Source organism: Melopsittacus undulatus, chromosome Z (assembly GCF_012275295.1).
Source record: "Melopsittacus undulatus isolate bMelUnd1 chromosome Z, bMelUnd1.mat.Z, whole genome shotgun sequence".
Lineage (NCBI taxonomy): Eukaryota > Metazoa > Chordata > Aves > Psittaciformes > Psittaculidae > Melopsittacus > Melopsittacus undulatus.
In genome coordinates, this window is record NC_047557.1 from 11038953 (window position 1) to 11058275 (window position 19323).

The following is a 19323-nucleotide window of genomic DNA, read 5'->3' on the forward strand; positions in this document are numbered from 1 at the left end:
CACAAGGAGGTACAATCCACGCAATACCCTTCCCACTGATGCTCAGTGCCCTGCAGGGACAGGGCAGCTGCTCATAGCTGGTGGCGACAATGGGGACACAGAATCACTGCTCCTGGGTGGGTGCCAAGGGAGACTGCTCCAGGCAGTGGGTTGTCACCAAGGGGTTGTGGGCTCCTGAGGATGTGGACCTTGCAGGCACATGCATTGCCATGGCAAGCAGCACTACCACCACTCCCCGGTGGCAGTCACCCCCAGGGCTATGGGTTCCCCATGGTCCTGCCAACTTGGAGGGGACCCCAAATGCCCTGGCATAGCAAGGCTGCCATGGGTCAGGCACTGCAGCCATCCAGTGCCATGTCAAAATCATCCCCGCTCTGCAGCCTGCCCTGCAGTGAGCCAAAGCACTGAGCTGCTGGCCCCCCTCCTCTTGCTGGCCACCTTGCTCTTTGTCAATGCTGTGTCAGCCCTACAGCAGAGTAGAAGCTCTTGCTACAGACCCCTGAGTGAGAGCCAGAGACCACTGCCATTCCTCACTCTGCAACCAGCCACATCCAAACAGAGGAGCACGGCCCCAGCTCAACCTCCAGTCACCCCAGCTCTGCACCGGACTGAGCCACAACAACTCCTGGAGACAAGTTCAACCAGGCTGTAATTGCAACAGAAGGATGGCACAAACAGCTCTGTGCCCTCCCAGAGGAGTCCTGGTGCTCCTGGGAAGGGGTGGCTGGCAAAGAGAGCGGGTGCCAGGCCCCGCAGGGCTGCTGTCCGTGCAGGAGTCCAGGTGCCGTCACCATCAGCTGGTACAAATGCTGTTGATGGAGGCCACAGCCGGGTCAACCAGCCCCAGCTCCTCCTGTTCATTGACACAGAGCTGGTACCCGCAGCCCTTGCGCCGGGGCAGCGGCCCCAGGCGCCTGCTGGGCTTGGCACGGGGCGGCAGCAAGAAGCCGACGCTGCCGGCGATGAGCAGGTGCCAGATGCTGTGGATGTAGAAGTAGTTCTCCTCCGTCTCCACAAAGGCATAGAGCAGCACGGCGGCCGCCGCGATCAGCGCGCCTGGGCACAGGTAGAACGCCCAGCGCTTCCAGGTCGGTGGGTAGCAGTGTCGGCGCCGGATGGTGCGGGCTGTCTGCAGCGGACAAAGGGAGGGATGGGAGATGGATAGGCATGGCCACTGTGCCACATCCCCCAGTGCTCAAGGAGTGGAGTTCATGGAGGGATTGGCACTGGAAAGGGAGTGAGGCTGGACAGGGCAGGATGCTGAGCACAGCCAGGGTGGGGACATAAGAGGACAGGGTCAGTGTCTCCTTACCCATGCGACAGCCATGATCCCCAAAGCGAAAAGGCTGGGCCCTAGCAGGTTCCAGAGCCCATGGCGGTCCATCTGCAGAGCCATGGAGAGCAGCATGGCCCCCAGCAGGTACAGCACCTGTGGGGCAGCAGGGCACCCATCAGCATGGGTCCCCTCTGGCCCACCTCGCGCTACCGGTCCCCACACTAGCCTGCTTGACCACGGGCTGGAGCCGGGCCATGGCGATGACGGTGACCCAGACAGACATGAGGGAGCCCAGGAAGTCACAGAACTGCAGCACATCGTACTCCATGATGCAGAACACCACGATGCCGGGCTGGTCACAGGCATGGTAAAACTGGTGTAGAGGGGAAGGGGTGTGAGAGCTGTCCCACACAACCCCAGCCCCTGGCCTGTCCCCACAGCCACCCCCACCCCACACTCACAGTGGAGAAGAACATGGTGAAGATGTAGACGGCAGCTTCCAGGAGGTAGTGGCTGCGGACAGCGATGGCCACGGGAGGCACGAACATGACATTGCTGAGGCACAGCAACAGCGTGGAGAGGAGCTGGAAGCCGTAGGAGAAAGCCTCGGAGTTGTCTGTGCAGCCCCAGCCATTCCAGCCTGTGGCCAGGGAGAGCTGCTTTCAGCCCTGCAGCACTTGCAGGGGCTGGGGAAGGAGAGGGGAAGCCTCTTCCCAGAGCCCTGTGGAGAGCTGGTGTGGGGGCACTAATGGGGGGCAATGGGCACTATGGGTGCCCGGGGCAGCTCTCACCAGCTTTGCACTCGCAGGCAGCGTACAGGTAGTTGTTGGTGCGCAGCAGCTTGCACTGACCATAGATGCCACAGTCGTTGATGCAGGGCGAGAGGTAGGTGCGCAGGTACACCTCAGCTGTCACGTTGGTGCAGGGCTCAAACCTGCAGTGCAGGACAAGAGGGGTCAGCCCTCACCCTGCACCCCTGAGCAGCTCCTGCCTCCTCCAGAGGCACCCGTTGCACCCAGGCTTGGCAGGTGATGGGACACTAATGGAAACAAGCTGCTTTGGTGCTACCTATGAGGGTGCTGAGGCCATGGCACAGGGTGCCCAGAGAAGCTGCTGCTGCCCCATCCCTGACAGTGCTCAAGGCCAGGTTGGACACAGGGGCTTGGAACAGCTGCTCCAGTGGAAGGTGTCCCTGCCTGTGGCAGGAGTTGGAGCTGAGTGAGCTCTGAGGTCCCTTCCAACACAAACCATTCCATGATTCTGTCCATTGTACCAAGCTGGGCAAGCAGGAGGAACATGGTCATGCTTAGACCACTTTTATTTTATCAGCAAACTCAGCTGGCTCCTATTTCATTTATATTTTACTGTGCAAACAGCATGCCCTGCAGTGCTTGCCTGTCACTGTGTCACTATGAGAAGGACCAAATACAACTGGCAACTCAGCATGAACTACAAACATAGCAGAAGAGTCAGAGCAGGCACCTCACTGCCCGCACTGCCCATGCACAGGGCTATGGGCAGTTCCAGCACCTCCTCAGCTCCAGCATGCAGGAGCACAGACATCCCACATCCCAACAGCACACACCGACTGCTGCCTGCACACACACAGGCACCCCAACGTGCACAAACATACACACAGTGCTGTCTGCACACATGCATGGGATGCATCTGCATGTGTGTCTGTCCATGCATGTGCTCACACAGTCAAATCTGCACACTGTGCTCATAGAACACACGTTTGCACAAACCTGAGCTCACACACAGAGCTGTCTGCACGTATGCATCCAAACACGCATGCAGTGCTGTTTGCATGCATGCACTAAACATGCACATGGCACCATCCACATGCATCAAATACCCCATGCTGTGTGCATGCACTCACTGAACATGCACACAGAACCATCTGCGTGGCACAGACCCCACATCACTCTTGTATGTACAGACACGTGTGCACAACAGCCCCTCTTCTCCACAGGGTTCTCCGGCAGACACCCATGCCAGGAGCATGGTGTCATACCCCAGACACAGAACCGGCCCTTGGAGATGCTGAGCAGAGCACAGCCAAGCCCCATCCTCGCAGTGACAGCCCCATCCCCTCCCAGGCATGGGTACAGATGGGCACTGCCGGAGACGGGCAGGCACCAACAGATGCACAGCGTTCACAAGCTGACAGGCGCTTCCTAACTGCAAGACAGAGGGAAGAGCCGTGGGGACCACAGATGGTCAGACAGGCACAAGATAGAGCCATCCATGCCCACGCAGGCACTCACACGGTGACACACAGCCCCAAAGCCATGCGCACACACGTGAGTGGTGACATGCAGTGCAGGGGACAGGCGCAGCGGACATGGATGAAGATCATGGGTAGGACACCCCTCTGGGTGTGCAGGGAGGGCACAGGCAGTGGCTCTTACCCATGCTCCGTGGCACAGAGCGAGCGCAGGCTCAGGTACCAGCTGCCTGTCTGGGGGTAGGGGATCCGCAGGCGGCTCAGGCTGGCTGTGGCATTGACAGAGAGCAGGAAGCCTGCCAGGGACTCTGTGGACCAAGAGAGCTCCGTGTGAGCAGGGCAGGGGCAGCCCTGGGACAGGGACAGAGCACCACAGGGACAGATGCCCCCACGGTTTCTGCCATCTCCCACCCAGTCTCTTGCTGGACATATGGAGGGCAAGAGACCCTCACATCCATGGCAGGATGGACGTTCACAGCCCAGCCTACCTGTCTCACAGGTCACTGATGTGTTATCACTGGATGTCAGTGGGACTTCATGGTTCAAACACCCAAACACTGTCACGTTCTCACCACACAGGGAGCTCTGAGAAAAGAGGAGGAGATGGCCCTAAACCATGGGCTATGGGGATGTCCTCTGCTCTGACATCGCCTACATAATAGCACACAATCCATCAGTGCCCTAAACCACTGCGATCACCCAAGAACAGCCTCAATCCAAGCCATCACCCTTCTCTTGAGCACTCTCATCTGTGCTTTGGCACCCAAGAGCTCTCAAACCCATAACCCAAGAGCACCCCATATCCGATTCCTTTCCCTCTTGCAGCCTTGTCATCACCCATCTCCCAGCCCATCCCATCTCAAGCTGCCCTGCCCCATCCGGGGTGCAGCATGGCCATCTCACCACATTGAGCCGCAGCTCCAGGTTGAGCACCCCACCACTGTCCAGCACCGGCAGGAGGTTGATGACAAAGACAGCAGGGCGGTCGGGTGGCACCGACACGTTGGGTCCAAAGAAGATGTAGAAGTGGACGGAGAAGGTGTCCAGCTCATTGCGCAGCGTGGGGCGGATGGGCCAGCACCGCTCGCTGGCAGGTGAGGTGATGTGGACCGGGTGCTTTGTGCTGTTGGGGCTGGTGGGTGGAGGGCTGTCCCCCAGCGCCATCCCGCCCGCAGAGCCGAAGGAGTGGGGCATGTTCATGGAAGCACTGGAGGGCAGGAAGGGTGGCCGGGCCAGGCTGGGTTGGGAGCAGTCTGTGGGGCAAAGAGCTGTCAGCCCAGGCACTGCACAGCTCCTCCAGCCCCTTCTTAGTTCTCACCCCTCCCTCTTGCCCATCACACACTTCCATGTGGAACCCAGCTCCAACACCTCCCAGGGTCCTCATCCCAGCAGGGCTGTGCATAACCCTGTGCCCAGAGGGGCCAGATCCTTTACCCCCACACCTGTCACCCGAGCAGATACAAGACCATGACCCCTACCCACACCTTAGCAGGTACCCTCACCTGTGAGCTGCACGGTGACTTGGAAGGAGATGGTGCCTGGCACCCCAGGGTGTTTCTCCACTAGCACATAGTACCAGTGCTGCCAGAAGGGCAGGTCCAGTGCCAGCTGGCAGGGATCGTGCTCCCGGCAGTCCAGTGCTGTGGAGTTGTGCAGAGGGGGAGCCTTGGCCCTCACACGCAGCCAGAGCGGGCAGCCCTCGGCCCCACGGCACCGCAGCACCTCCACCAGCACTCGTGACGTGTAGCTTGGCACAAACACCCTGCAGAGCAACAGTGTCAGGTCCTGCCCTTCAGCATGGACCAGCTGGGCTGGGGGGGGAAAGGCAGAGGGATGGAGCACCCTCAGCCCCCAAACCTGAGGGTGCCCCTTCCCTGGGAGACCCTCTTGCACTCACTTATAGAGGCAGGAACGGTTGTGGGGAGCCATGCTCTGCTCAGTGACATAACCGGGGTACAGCACGGCGATGTTCACCAGGCGCTGCACGATCAGCTGTGGCTGGAAGAGATACTGGCACTCCTCGTAGAGTCCCTGCACCAGCAGGACAGTCAGCATGGGGAAGGGGGCATGGGGCACTGTCCCCACTTGGGACATCTGCCCTGGGCACTGCCAGCCCAGAGCAGCCAGACCCCAACAGAGCCCTGCAGCCAGCCCTGTCACCCCACGCTCCCCTCAAAGCCCTTCACCTTGACAGAGATCTTGCCCTCATCTTTGGGCAGATGAGCAGCCAGGAACCAGTCCCCGGGCAGTGGGCTGGTGACATTGAAGACCCCAGTGGTGCGGTTGGGAAGGGTCCAGGTGAGGGTCAGTGCAAAGGAGCCAGGGACGGCCGTGTCCCTGGGGAAGTGCGTGTGCAGTGGGTTAATGACGGAGGGAGCCCCTGAGCGGAAGTACCTGCAGGAGACACAGCAGTTAGCAGGGTGCAGGGTGGGCATCACAGCAGGGCGAGCATGTCGGGGGTCTGTCTTTCATGCCATTAGGAAGCTCAAAGACAACATGGGAGGCCATTTGTGAGCTGAGACGGTGCAGATAAGGGCCTTAGTGACATGGTTTAGTGGTAGAGTTGGCAGTCCTGGAGTAATGGTTGGGCTTGATCCTCTTGTAGAATCAACTAGGTCTTTTCCAGCCTAGTTGATTCTATGACTTGGCTGGAGACTGTGAGCTTCCCTGGGTGGGTGTTCAACAAAACTGTTCATGTATGGAGTGCACAAAGGAGTGAAGCCTGCGAGAGTGAAAGATGAATCATGGGGAGTGAGTGTGCATGTGTTTGTGCATGCATGAGTACTCCTCTGCATCTATGCGCATGTGTATACATATACATATGTGTGTACATGCAAGTAAGAAGCAGACAGGAGCTGGCAGGCTCCAGGGAAAAGCCTGGCAGGGCAGGTCAGGGGCAGGCAGATGCAGGCAGGAAGAAAACAGAGCAGGCTGCTTACTCACACGGTGATGCTACGGTCTGGGCATTGATCCCCAAAGGTGCCACCCTGCTCCTTGAAGGTGATGAGGTTCCAGACAGCGATGACTGTGTCCTCAGGGATGTGGAAGTGGAAGAGCTCAATGCTGGCAAAGGAGCGGAAGGGGCTCAGCTTGCGTGGTGTGCGGGTGAAGTAGTCAGTCACAAAGAGCCCATCTGTAGAGGAAACCCAGCAGACTCTCAGCAGGGTAGAGAACTAGGGGAAGGGAGGAACACCACGTCTCCCAGACCAGGCTCTGAACATCCCAAAACCAGGAGGCAGGAATGGACAGAGGTGTGTCACTTCAGTGAGTCCTTAGGGCTAATGTCAGCTGTGCCCAGCTGCATCTCCAGCCCTGGCACAGTTTGCATCACACCTGATTCAGCATTGCCTCAAGCCCAGTTCCCCAGGCTGTGGGCACTCATCTTCTGGAGCCTGAGGAACCTTTGGCCTTGGCTACTCACACTCAGACTAGGGGCAGCACACCTCTTTCAACTCATCGTCCTCTTCAGTGAGGATCTGCTCCCTGCATTTAACCTGTAATAAAGATCTGTTCCTCATAGCTCCAGCCCTGTCCAGCAGATCAGCTCCCACAGGGACACAGGTTTCCCCTCCTTCTCTGCTGCCACGGAGGATCAGCACAGAGCCCATCATAAACCAGAGTCCTACCCTAGAGCTAAGAGAAGAAGGAGTGAGCAGTGCACTTCCTGCACAGCCTCCCAGCTCTCCCATGGTTTGTGGAGGAGGAATGGTGCACATATGTGTGCACATATGCACACGTGGGTGCTGTCTGCGTGCGCGGGGATGTGGAGGCGTGCACGCCCACAAGCATGGGTGCGCATTGCTGAGCACAGCCCCATGCCTGCAAGATGCTTCCTGCAAGCCCACAGAACTCACTGGGACCACCTCCCCCTGCCCAACTGCCTGACAGTTTCATTTCAAGGGTTTTACAGGACCCCAGCAGCAGAGGGGCAGCAGATTCCTTGCCACAATAGAGGCAAGGGAGACCTGGTCTCCAGATGGCAGATGTAACTTCACCCTACCATTGCCACACTTCCCCAGTGCCTGGGAAACCCATCCATTATTGCCCAGATATGTACCAAGGGTGAAATGCACCTCCGCACAAGATGCCAGCAAGTGGGATGCCAACAGAGGATGGGCTGGGAGAAGGCATGTGCCAAGAAGCAGTTGTCCAGCAGGAGTGGGATAGCAGACAAGAAAGGCTGGTTTGCACAGCATGAACCTGGCTGGGAGTGCCTGCATGTGCTCGCGTGCACATGTGTTTTTGCTGTGTGTGTGCAGCCCCAGCCGGCTGTACACTGACATGCATCTGCTCCCTTGCCTGGAACAAAGGCAGCTCCCCCTCCCCTTCGCTTCCAGACAACACAAGCCAGGCATGAAATACCTGTCTCAATGCAAGAGCATCCGATCCCAATTTCCCCACCATGAACCAACAAGACACTCCACAGCTCCCCTCCCCACATGCAGACAGTGACCTGGCAGGGGACCCACGGGAACATGGGGTGTTGAACACAACTCTAGGAGGTGGCATAGAGGGAACCACTTAGAGCTTCCCAGTCCCTGCGCTGTTTCCTCCCTGCCCACTAGCACAGGTCAAACAGTGAGGAGGCAGCTGCAGGTCAATCTGAGACGCAGCAGACCAGAGCACGGGACGGCTGCTGGAGGATGGAGAGGGATTTCCTAGCTATGGAAGGGGGGAGAAGGAAGAAAGCAAGAGCCCTTCTGCCAGGTGGAAGCCGCCGGACCACGACCGCAGGTCATGACCAGCGGTCATCAGCGCTGCCAGCTCCGGGTCAGACGGTCAGCACCGCGGACAGCTCAGGGCAGGATCGGTCAGCACCGCGGACAGCTCCGGGGGTCTGGGGGTGAGCACCTCGGGCCGCTCTCGGTGTGGGGCGTTCAGCACCGCGGACAGCTCCGGTCGGGTGCTCAGCACCGCGGACAGCTCCCGTGGATGCCCCACCGCTGCCCCACGGCGACCCCCGACCTGTGGTACCGGCAGTCCCCCTCCAGCTGTGTCCCCCACCTCCCGGGGGTGCTCCCTACAATCCCCTGGGTACCCCTCCACATGCCCTTCACCAAGCCAGCTCCCCGTGCCCCACAGCACCCTCACCCTTGCACAGTTCCACCAGTGAAATTCCCTTCAACCTTGCTACACACATAACCCTCTCTCTGTCCATCCCCATTGCCCCACCGCAAGCACGCAGTTCTCTGCCCTCCACCTGCAGTCCCCCGGGCCCACGTCCCACGCACATGAACCATCCCCTGTCTGTTCCGCAGCATGGGTACTGCCTGCATCCTGCTGGCACGCACACCTCTGTGCCCCACCGCACTTACCTCCGTGCCCCACTGCTCAGGCATCCCAAGCCCTACAACATGCTTATCGTCGTGCCCCACACCATGCACATCCTCACTCCCCCATTGCATTAGCGTCTGGTACCCTCTGCACATGCATTCTCATGCCCCGTTATGCAAACACCCCCCGGCACACGCACTTCTGTGTCCCATCGCACCCATGTTGTGCCCCCTTGCTCCACGTCCCTGACCCACGCACCCCCCCCTTGCCCCATCTCACACATACTCCACACACAACCAGGCTCAACTCTGTGCCCTGTTGCTTACATGCCCCGATCCCCACTCCATGTGCACCCCATCCACCCCTCCTTGCCCCCAGCCACCATGTCCCACTGCACGCACACCCCACACTCCCTAGACCCAGCTGCACCCCACTCCCCCACCCAGCCCCACTGCGTGCACCCCACACCCCCCCCCTCCCGCACCCCATCGTTCCCATCACCCCCTGCCCCACCGAGCGCCCCCCCCCGGGTCTCACCGACGGGGCGCTGCGGGAGCAGCACCGGCAGCAGCAGCAGCAGCAGCGCAGGCTGCAGCCGCCGCCCGCCGCCGGACCGGACCATGCCGCCGCCACGGCTGCCGCGGGGCGCGCGCCCACAGCAGCCCCGCCGCGCACCGGCGGCCATGACGTCACCCGCCCCGCCCCGCCCTCTCCCGCCGCCATTGGCCACGGCGACCGTCACTCGACAGAGGCAGGGCCCCGCCTCCCCCCGCCCCGGAGAGACCACCCACATAACCCCCCCCAGCGTGCCGGGGGTCGGGGCTGTGGGGACAGGGACAGTGAGGGGGACACGGGGGCTGGGGGGGGACAATGAATGGGGACAGGGACATGGAGCTGGGGACAGGGATAGGGAGCTGGGGACAGGGACAATGGATAGGGACAGGAATAGGGGGCTGGGAAGAAGGACATGGGGGTAGGAGGAGGGTAATGTATGAGGGCACGGATATGGGGCTGGGGGGGACAATGAAAGGGAACAGGGACATGAAGCTGGGGACAGAGATATGGGGCTGAGGACAGGGACAATGGATGGGGACAGGGATATGAGGCTGGGAAGAAGGACTTAGGGGTAGGAGGGGGATAATCAATGGTGGCAGGGATAAGAGCCTAGGGACAGAGACAAGAAGAAGGAACAGGGATATGAGGCTGGGGACAGGAACAATGAGTGGGGACAGGGACATAGGGTTGGGGAGAAGGACATGGGGCTGGGAAGGGGGACAATGAATGGTAACAGGGATATGGGGCTGGGGACACTGATAGGGAGCTGGGAAAAGAGACAATGGATGGGAACAAGGATATGAGGCTGAGGTCAGGGGCAATGAATGGGAACAGGAATAGTGGGCTGGGGAAGGGACAATGAATGTGAGCAAGGATATGAGGCTACGGAGAAGGAAACAGGCTGGGAACAGGAATAAGGGACTGAAGAGAGAGGAACAAGGGAGTTGGGTTATGTGCTGAGGCTGAGGACAGGAACAACAGCTGGGGAACGGGGCAAAACCTGAGGTCCGGGACACAGAGCCTGGGGACAGGGGCATGGAGCCGGGTTGTAGGTGGGGACCACAGGACAGAGCTGAAAGGGGCTGTGGGGCTGGGACAGGGGAGTCAAGTGGGCTACAATGCTGGGGGCAAACAGGGCAACTTGTGGAGAGGGGATGGGAGGCAGCAAATGCTACCTATGGGGCTGAGGGGGCTACTTGTGAGGCTGTGATGTGTGGGTCGGGTGGTTTTGTAGCTGTGGCTACAACCTTACTACAATAAATTATATCATTGATCTTACAAAGGAGGTGTCCGTGAGAGGGGCTCTGCATGCGGGGATGGGAACATCCTGACCTGAACCGGCCCCATCGCGCTTCCCAAACTGACATCACCGCCCCCCGTAACCACGGCGAGTGACCCACGGCGTGCACAGCCCCATTCGGGTCACTCCCATCCCGCTCCCCTCCACGGAGCGCCCCGGGTGTAGGGGACCGGCCAACCCCAGGGGTCTATCCCGGCAGCCCCGTGCCCTCGTCGGGCATTGCTGGGGTCCGACGGGAACGGGACCGGCAGCCGCTGCCCCCGAAGAGCAGCAGGGTCGCACCGGGACAGACCGGGCCGGGTCCGTGTGCCCGCGGGGGCTCTGTGGCTCCGCGCACCGACGGCTCCGCGGTGCCGGCCCCGGTCCAGCCCCGTCCTCTCCTCCCACGTCCCGGTCCGACCGGGGCGGAGCGTTTCCTTCCTCCGGCCTCCAGGGGGCGGTAGCGCTCCGAGTGGCCATGCCGCCGGCGCCGATCTGCTCCCCATCTCTTCCCGGGTGCTGATTGGTGCTAGCGCCGCAGACGCGTGACGTACTGGTGACGCCACTTCCGCCGGTGGCAGTGATACCGTGCGTGCCGGCGGCGGCAGCTCCCGAAGCCGGGATCCGCCGGCCCAGGCTCCGCTCCCGGCTCAGGCCCCGCTCCCGGTTCAGGCCCCGCTCGGTCCCAGCGCTCCCCCCGGGGCCATGGCGTTCCCGGCCGTTCTCTTCCCCTCCCACTTCGGAGCCGGTCCCCCCCGGCAGGATGGGGGCCTCGCTCCGGCCGCCGGCTGGGGCGAGCAAGGGCAGGTGCTGGAGGCCGGTCCAGGCCGCTGCCAGGTGAGGCCGCGGCGCAGCCCACGCTGCTCGGGCCCGGGGGGGGTTCGGGTCGCTCCGCGGACGCCCTCACCCTCCGCCGCCTCTCCCTGCAGGCCGAGCCGGCGTTCGTGCCCCGCCGCGGCGGGACGGGCGAGAGCTGGGACCCCGCCGACGCCGCCGCCGTGCCCTGCCTGCCTCCTAACGCGAGTGAGGGCTGCGCTACCCGGGGCGGGGGGGGTACATCCGGATCCCATCCGGGCACCGGCGGCTTTAGCAGCTCCCCCCGGGGATGTTTTGCACGGGAGGCAACGGGAACGGGTGAGCCGTTTCCCCCCGTGCTGCAGCATCGTGCCAGTACCGGCCCCTTCCCTCTCCCCACAGGCTGCTGGGTCCCCTCGGTCTCCCCTCAGGACATCCTCTGCCGCGGCATGCTGCACAGGAAGCTCTGGGAAGGCACGTCCAGAGCCACACTGGACTTTGCCAAGCAGGTAGGGCCTGGGGCACCATGTCCTGCGACGACCTGGGGGGATGGCATGGGATCCCTGCACATCCTAACCCCTTCCTGTCCTTCCATCACAGCTGGGCCATTTCTTTGTGGATCACCCAGAAGATGCATTTGGCTCCCTGGGGCAACTGCTGCACAAGAACTTCTACTTGGGCAACTCCACCCTAAGGGTCAGTGTCTATCCAGGGACAAAACCTGCTTCCACACACACTTCTCATGCAGCTCATAGCCCGAACTTCTGTCCCCACAGAGACCAGCCCGGGAAAGCGCCATCCGGATGACAGCCTTGATGGAGGAAATTGAGCGTCTGGAAGCCAGGCGGTAAGCATCAGAATCCCAGAATGGTTTGGGTTGGAAAGGACCTTAAGGTCATCACTTCCAAGCCCCCTGCCATGGGCAGGGACACCTTACATTAAAGCAGGTTGCTCCAAGCCGTGTCCAACCTGGCCTTGAACACTGCCAGGGATGGGGCAGCCACAGCTGCAACCTGTGCCAGCACCTTACCACCATCATAGTAAAGGATTTCTTCCTTATATCCAGTCTGAACTTCCCCTGTTATAGTTTAAGCCCATCACCTGTTGTCCTATCACAGCAGTCCCTAATGAAGAGTTCCTTTCCAGCTTCCTTGTAGGCCCCATTCTGATACTGGAAGGTTGCTATGAGTTCTATATCCCATGCCCTGGCAAGGTCTGGGGGTGTCCTGCTCTCTCCCCCACTGACACTGTGTCCCCCTTACAGCGGCTGCCCCCGGAAGCACCTCATCTCCCGCCTGCGCTGGTTCTCCCACATGTGCCGGGACTGGCTGTTCGAGGTGCCACTGGTGCTGCTGGCAGACTGCGTGCATGAGGAGCTGCTGCTGCAGTGGGCCAGCCTGCTCTTCAATGACAGCCCTACAGGGGGGGCACTGGCCTGGCTGCCCCCCGAAGACAACGGGTCACGCGTGGGCTGCCTGGTGTACCCCAGAGGGCAGGCCATGAACCACCTCTGTATCCTTCCACATGGGGTGTCCCTGGGGTGGCAAGGGGCAGGGTTGTGTTGCACTGCCCTTAGCTGGCACCTCAGATTTCCAGGACATGGTGCTGGAGGAGCTACCCCGTGCCCAGGGCTCCCCAGCACGGTTTGAGCTCAACGGGCACATACGGCAAATAGCTGCTGCACGGGTGGATGGGGAAGGTAAGCCAGACCCATGATCCAAACCTCAGGCAGGGCCTGGGGTGGAGGGGTGACAGGGAGCCCCCAGGATGCTGTCATCTCACATATCCCATTCCAGATTTCGTTGGTGTCCGCTCAGACTATCACTGTGGTGTTTGGCGGGTGTCAGGCAAGACGGGAGCAGCTCCCACCCCACTGCAGGTGATCCACACCAGCATGCCTGCCTCCTGTCTCACTGTCAGGTAGGCAATGAGGGAAAGGAGCTCCGCAAGGAGGGGCTCTGCCACCTCTGCAGCCCTCCCTGCCACAGGAGATGCTCACACCCCTGTAGTGATGCCATCCACACCATCCCACAGCCCTCACCTCCCTGGGGAGCTGGCTGTCTGCACCCAGAGCGGATCTGTCTACCTCTGGAGCATCGAGACAGGGTGAGAGGGAGCGCTAAGGGTTGGGAAGGGGGCTCATGCAGACCCCTGGTGTCAGAGGGGAGAGGGACCCAAGCAAGACAGGCAGTCCTGCCTTCTGCATCACTGTCTTCTCCCCACAGGCTACAGCAGCTCCGACACGACCCCCAGACCATGTTTTTCCGGGACTACTCACCCTGGCGCTGGAGCGACTTCACTGCCCACCCACGTGTGCTGAGCTGTGCTGACCGCACTGGCCTGCAATGCCTGGACACCCGGGTGAGCGCAGGGCACAGGGCTGGTGATGGGAGGGGAGAAGGGTCCCCCGCCTGGAGTGCTGACAGACCCCACTCTGCTGCCACAGGTCCCCGAGAGATGCCAGTTTGACTTGTTCAAGGTGGGTGAGGAAGCCAGCTGCCAGCGGGGTGAGCGTGTGGTGCTGCCCATGTACCTGGGCAAGGCTCATCCTTCCCAACACCTTGTCACCACCCAGGTGAGTCCCATCACACCTCGGCGGGACACCTCAGGCAGGGGGGACTGCCACAACATATTAGTGTGTGTGTCCCTATGTCATGCCTCCCATTCTAGTTCTCTGTGTACGTGCTGGACGAGCGGTTGCCACTGGTGCCTGTGCTGAAGTGGACACACATGATGAAGGACCCCCCTCTCTTTGCCCACCTTATACCAGGGGGCTCTGGGAGGAGCCATAAGGTGCTGCTTGGCACATCCTGCACCCAGGAGCTGTTACTGCTGCAATATCAGGGTGAGAGATGGGGCCTGGGGTTTGCTGCGGGTGCTTATGTGCCCATGTCCCAGCATCTTCACTGCTGGGACAAGCTGTCACCTCTGCAGTCACCGGCCATTTTTTGGTCTTTTGTTCCGCAGGGGGCAGCCAGTCAGTCTGCCAGCTAGCAGGGCCTCCACAGAAGCTGCACAGCATTGCTGGCTGCCTGCAGCACCTACCTGCACAGCTCCCACACCAACACCGCCTGCTCCAGCACCGCCTCAGCACCCCGGCTGCTGGTGAGGACCCTGTGCCAACCTGGGGTGTGGGCCCTCCTGGGGAGGGATGTGGGCTGGGGGGGTAAGTGTAGCCCTGGGCAGGTGGTGGTTGAAAAAGCAAAAGCAAAGCCCCAAACAACCCTGTGCAAGAGATTAATGACTGAGAAAATGACATGGGGGGCAGGAGCCAGCAGTGAGTGTGCCCATGTGGGCTGGAGGCAGTCCATGCTGCTGGCCAGGCCCCAAGCCATTGTGTCCCCTGTCACTACAGGTCTGGCTGCCACAGTGCAGGAGGATGGACCACAGGAGTCCCTGCTGGTTTTCCAGCTCTCTGAGGCCGGAGATGTCTTCTGCCAGAGGCTGACTCACAAGGCAGCACAGCTCCCTGCACCAACTACAGTGGATGAGGCTACAACAGCCCCCGGCTCTTCCCCTCTCTTTGAGTCTCCAGTCAGCAGCCCGCCAGGCTTGGGCAGCGAGGAGGAAGAGCAAACCTTCTACTTGTCCAATGTGGAAGTGATTTTCAATGAGGAGGAAGAGGAGCTGTCAAACACTCCAACAGCCCCGGATGACACTGAACTGCCACAGGTGCCCTGTGCCAGCCCAGAGCCCTCCCCAGCGGTGCCCAACCCGGCCAGTGCCCTGCTGTACCGCCGCTGGCTGAGGGCCCTGTTCAAGGGCTCCCCGGAGCACCCCCAGCACTCCTGCCCCCCCACCCTCGGCCAGAAGCGCCTGTTCACCCGCAAAGATCTGCAGGCACCGGCAGCACCCAGCGCCTTGCAGCAGCAGGCACGCCAGCGGCTGCACCGAGCTATGCGGGATGGGGGCCGCATCCAGCGCTGGGACCCCACGGACATCCAGACCCCTACCCCTCCGCAGCCGCTGGAGCTGGAGGGAGATCCCGACCCGCTGAGCACCCGTCTGACAGCAGCTTGGTCCGGCGACTGGGGTCAGTGGTGGGAGGAGAGGACGAGCTTCAAGCTGGCGCAGAGGCAGAGGGCGCTGCGGGAGCGGCGGCGGCGGCAGAAGCGGGCCCGGGGCCGGAGCAGCCTCTCGGCCAGCTTCACCTCGTCCCTTACCTACCAGTCCGAGCTGTCCGAGCTGAGCGACTCCGGCCCCCTGCCGCCCACCCCCGGGCTGCCCCGGGAGCGGACCCCGCCGCCGCTGCCCCCCGCCAGCCCCCCGCAGGACGGGCTGCTCTCCTCGCAGAGCCTGCGCTCCCGCGGTATCCCCAAGGAGCGGCGCAGGACGCTGCGGGTGTACCTCGGGCTGTGGGACGAGCCGCTCTCCGACGCCCCCGAGCCCCCCGGCAGCCAGGCCAGCCAGACCTGCATCCCGTCCTCACAGAGCCAGCTCTCCTCCGCTTCACAGTCCCTCCGCAAGCGGCCGCGCATGGGCTTCTGAGCCGCAATAAACACGGACCGCACCGCTTCGCCTTCCTTGATCTTCGGGGGGGGGAACGTGCCTTGGACCCCAGCAGAGCTCCCGGCGGTGCCACACGTGTGTGCGGGCCCTTTAAGGCGGTGGAAGGGGCGGGATTGGGGTGTGAGTGACGGGAGCGGGAGGCAATGGGGAGGCGGAGCGGGGCCTGCGCCGCGGCCATGGCGGCTCTGCTGGCGCGGGGGCTGCTGCGGGGCGCGCTGCGTGCGGGGCAGGTGCGAGGGGGGGACAGGGACGGGACCGGGATGGGGAAGGGGGGAGCGGGGAATGGCCGGGTCCGCAGGGCTCCGTGTGTGCCCCCGTGTGCCCGCACACACCAACCCCCACGGGTGTCAGCTCCGTGTGCACCCGTTACTCACACGGGTGTCACCCATGCGTGCACCCCCTGTGGCCCCCATGCACCTCCCATCACAGCCCTACCTACCCCTCGGTCACCTTTAAACGCGTGTTTCCCCAGCTTCGTTCCCCTCCCAGCAGCGGATCCGGTACCCGGTGACCCGCCCCCACCCCTTCCCCGACGGAATTGCCCCCCCCCGGACGAGGTCCAGGTCCTCCCGTGAGCATCCCATGGCACACCCCAGTTGTACCCGTCCCACCCCCAGCTGTAGGCCCGGTCCCCCCATGGGCATCCTGTGACCGCCCCCCGGTCCCGTCCGTCCGTCCCCTCCCGTATCCCCGTGCCCCGGCCGAGGCTCCGGTGTCCCCGTAACCCCTCCGGTGTGCCCCCGGTGCAGCGCTGCGCGTCCAGCGGCCAGAGCGGGGAGGTGGACAGTGCTCATCGGGCGGCGGCGGCCGGGGAGGACAAGGGGGGAGAACCCACCATCTTCAGCAAGATCATCGCCCGCAGCGTGCCTGCCACCATCCTCTATGAGGACGAGAAGGTAGCGGGGACCCCCGGCAGTGTCCCCATGGAGGAAGGGTGCAGCACCCATGGGAACGGGGCTCACCCTGCTTTACCCCCCAACAGTGCTTGGTCTTCCGCGATGTGGCCCCCCAAGCCCCCGTCCACTTCCTGGTGATCCCCAAGCGTCCCATCCCCAGAATCAGCCGTGTGGGTCCCCAGGACACCGAGGTGAGGCCGGGGGGTCCCTGTGGACACTGGGGGGGTACGTGCACACACGCAGTGCTGCCCCTCATGCTGCCCCCCCCACCGCAGCTCCTGGGGCACTTGCTGGTGGTGGCTGCTCGCACGGCGCAGGCGGAGGGGCTGGCTGATGGGTACCGCCTCGGTGAGTTGGGGGTCCTGGGGGGCTGGGGGTGTCCGAGGGGGTGTCCTGAGCCTCTGTCCTTCTCCCCACAGTGATCAATGATGGGAAGCATGGCGCTCAGTCTGTCTACCATCTACACGTCCATGTGCTGGGGGGGCGGCAGCTGGGTTGGCCCCCTGGCTGAGCCCCCCCCACACTATCTGCTGCTCCCCAGTAAAGCAGCTCCTTGGTGGTGGCTTCGTTGGCTCTGTGTCAAGGTGGCTCTCAAGCGTCACAGTAACAGGGGCATGGGTGGTACTGGGTGCCTTGCTTATTGGAGGGGGTGTCTGAACTCCGCACATCCCAACCTGCCCACACTGGAGATGCTCTGGGACCCCCCAGTTGGAGAAAGGTTTTTGGGGGATGCCCACATCCCACATACTAAAGGCCCATGGGGGGTTGGGGTTCCCAAGCTGGGGAACATCCCAGCAGCGCCCCATGCCCTGGGCTGCCCACCCAGCCCCACTGCCACAACACAGCCCCAGCACCCCTGCATGCCCCCCACCCTGCCCTGGGTGACCCGTTTTGTGCACCACAACGCAAAACACTGCAGACCTTACCCCAGACCCCCTGAGCTTGCACCACTGTGCAAAACACATGGCACTGAGCACCCCAGACACCATGCACTGTTGCACTGTGCATGCACTGCTGTGCAAAATAGTGTTGCACACCCCAGACCCCTGTGCCTGCATTGTGCTGTACACCCCAGACCCCTTGTGCGTGCACCCCAATGCAAGTGGTGCACACCATCCCCTCATGCATGCACCCCTGTGCAAGTGTTGCATATCCCAGACCCCTGTGCATGCACAGCTATGAAAAACTGTTCCATATCGCAGACCCCTGTGCCTGCTTTGCACACTCAGGACACCTTGTGCCTCCATTGTGCTGCACATCCCCAACCATTGTGCACACACCCGTGTGCAAATCAGTGCTGCGCACCCCAGACCCCTTGTGCTTGCATTGTGCTGTACACACCAAGCCCTTGTGCATGCACCACAATGTGTTGCATCCCCCAGACCCCTGTGCAAAACCGTTGCACACTCAAGGCCCTTTGTGCCCGCACTGTGCTGCACATCCACATCACCACTGCACAGAACACACATCGCACCCCATGCCGCAGCAGCACTGTGCACATGCACACCTCTGTTTACACACACATGTCCCTGTGTCCATGCTGCCATCACTGCACACACATGCTCCAAGCCGGAGCCTCCCTTGTGCCGCACTCAGGGGCTATATTTAGTGGCGGTGCCGGTGCTGTGGCGGAGCACATCCCACCTGGCACCGGTGCCAGCCACGCAGGGACCGCAGCACCGCGGTGTGAATGGTGGCTCTGTTCTGCACGGCGCCGGCGGTGGGGCCCCTGGAGAACCGTGGCACTTCCACACAGCCCAGTATAGCACGGGAGTGTTTTCAGGGTGCAAATGAGCCTTGAAGATGTTGGATGATGATGGTGATGATGCAGGCGACCGGGACATGCTTGAGCTGCAGGGCAGAATGGGGATGGTCGTGGACATGGGACAGCCCTGCCTTGGGGCTGCAGAGACCAGGGGGTGGGGGTCCCTGGGACTGGGGACCCCAAAAAGAAGATGGTGCCTCTGGGGAGGTGGGGATCCCAAAGAGGGGATGGGGTTCACTAAGGAGGTGGGGACCCCATAGAAGGGATTGGTGCGTCTGGGGAGGTGGGGACCCCAAAAAGAAGATGAGTGCCTCTGAGGAAGTGGGGACCCCAAAGAGGGGATGGGAGTCCTTGGGGAGTTGGGGACCCCAAAAGCAGGATGGTCATTCCTAAAGAAGTGGGGACCCCAAAGATGATCTGGGGTTCACTAAGGAGGTGGGAGCCCCGAAGAGAGGATGAGTGCCCCTGGTGAGGCGGGGACCACATAGAAAGGATGGGGGTCCCTGGGCACCCCAGAGAGAAGCTGGGGTTCACTGGGGAGGTGGGAACCCCAAAGGGGAGCTGGGGGCTCCTGGGGAGGTGGGGACTCCACAGAAAGGCGGCGGATCCCCAGTGCCTAATCCAGCCAAGCCCACCCAGAGCAATCCGCCAGCATGGGGCGGAGGGCAGGAGCCTGCACACGAGGTCAGGGTCCGACGGCTGCAGCCACGTTTCCTCCTGCGCAGGGTTTATTTTGCCATTGCC

At 61.9% G+C, this 19323-nt stretch overlaps 3 protein-coding genes across 4 annotated transcripts; 2 read left to right on the forward strand and 1 right to left on the reverse strand.

The window, feature by feature from the left end:
- Nucleotides 1-631: 631 nt before the first annotated feature.
- TMEM8B (transmembrane protein 8B) lies at nt 632-9465 on the reverse strand. The gene is made up of 13 exons (XM_034072668.1): nt 9322-9465; nt 6450-6679; nt 5693-5900; nt 5404-5537; nt 5009-5268; nt 4410-4759; nt 3995-4091; nt 3691-3814; nt 2068-2210; nt 1738-1916; nt 1503-1649; nt 1313-1429; nt 632-1129 (listed from the first exon to the last, which is right to left on the reverse strand). The coding sequence occupies exons 1-13, from the start codon at nt 9463-9465 to the stop codon at nt 794-796; spliced, it is 2469 nt and encodes an 822-aa protein (XP_033928559.1). The 3' UTR covers nt 632-793.
- Nucleotides 9466-11200: 1735 nt separating this feature from the next.
- TAF1C (TATA-box binding protein associated factor, RNA polymerase I subunit C) lies at nt 11201-15923 on the forward strand. Of its 2 annotated transcripts, XM_034073236.1 has the most exons (14): nt 11201-11451; nt 11544-11637; nt 11812-11918; nt 12010-12105; nt 12186-12256; nt 12674-12921; nt 12998-13108; nt 13206-13329; nt 13444-13515; nt 13635-13770; nt 13856-13984; nt 14080-14254; nt 14377-14514; nt 14765-15923. In XM_034073236.1, the coding sequence occupies exons 1-14, from the start codon at nt 11320-11322 to the stop codon at nt 15895-15897; spliced, it is 2766 nt and encodes a 921-aa protein (XP_033929127.1). In that variant the 5' UTR covers nt 11201-11319; the 3' UTR covers nt 15898-15923. The 2 variants fall into 2 exon arrangements, with proteins under 2 accessions (XP_033929127.1, XP_033929128.1); XM_034073237.1 differs by lacking the exon at nt 11544-11637 and having other exon boundaries at nt 11328-11451.
- On the forward strand, nt 15904-17381 carry HINT2 (histidine triad nucleotide binding protein 2; the record flags this gene model as incomplete). The annotated part of the gene is made up of 5 exons (XM_034072669.1): nt 15904-15993; nt 16668-16814; nt 16901-17005; nt 17090-17162; nt 17234-17381. Coding segments are annotated over 5 exons (507 nt in total), but the record flags the coding sequence as incomplete, so codon positions are not given.
- Between the last annotated feature and the right edge of the window lie 1942 nt (nt 17382-19323).

Excerpts from the sequence above, each read along its gene's own strand:
- TMEM8B (XM_034072668.1), bottom strand. The coding sequence starts at position 9,465 with ATGGCCGCCGGTGCGCGGCGGGGCTGCTGTGGGCGCGCGCCCCGCGGC. Across the intron at positions 4,092-4,409 it reads TGGAGCTGCGGCTCAATGTG|AGCTCCCTGTGTGGTGAGAA; the intron begins GTGAGATGGCCA and ends CTCTTTTCTCAG. Across the intron at positions 1,430-1,502 it reads TCCAGCCCGTGGTCAAGCAG|GTGCTGTACCTGCTGGGGGC; the intron begins GCTAGTGTGGGG and ends GCTGCCCCACAG.
- TAF1C (XM_034073236.1), top strand. The coding sequence starts at position 11,320 with ATGGCGTTCCCGGCCGTTCTCTTCCCCTCCCACTTCGGAGCCGGTCCC. Across the intron at positions 12,922-12,997 it reads GCAGGCCATGAACCACCTCT|ATTTCCAGGACATGGTGCTG; the intron begins GTATCCTTCCAC and ends CTGGCACCTCAG. Across the intron at positions 13,985-14,079 it reads AACACCTTGTCACCACCCAG|TTCTCTGTGTACGTGCTGGA; the intron begins GTGAGTCCCATC and ends CTCCCATTCTAG.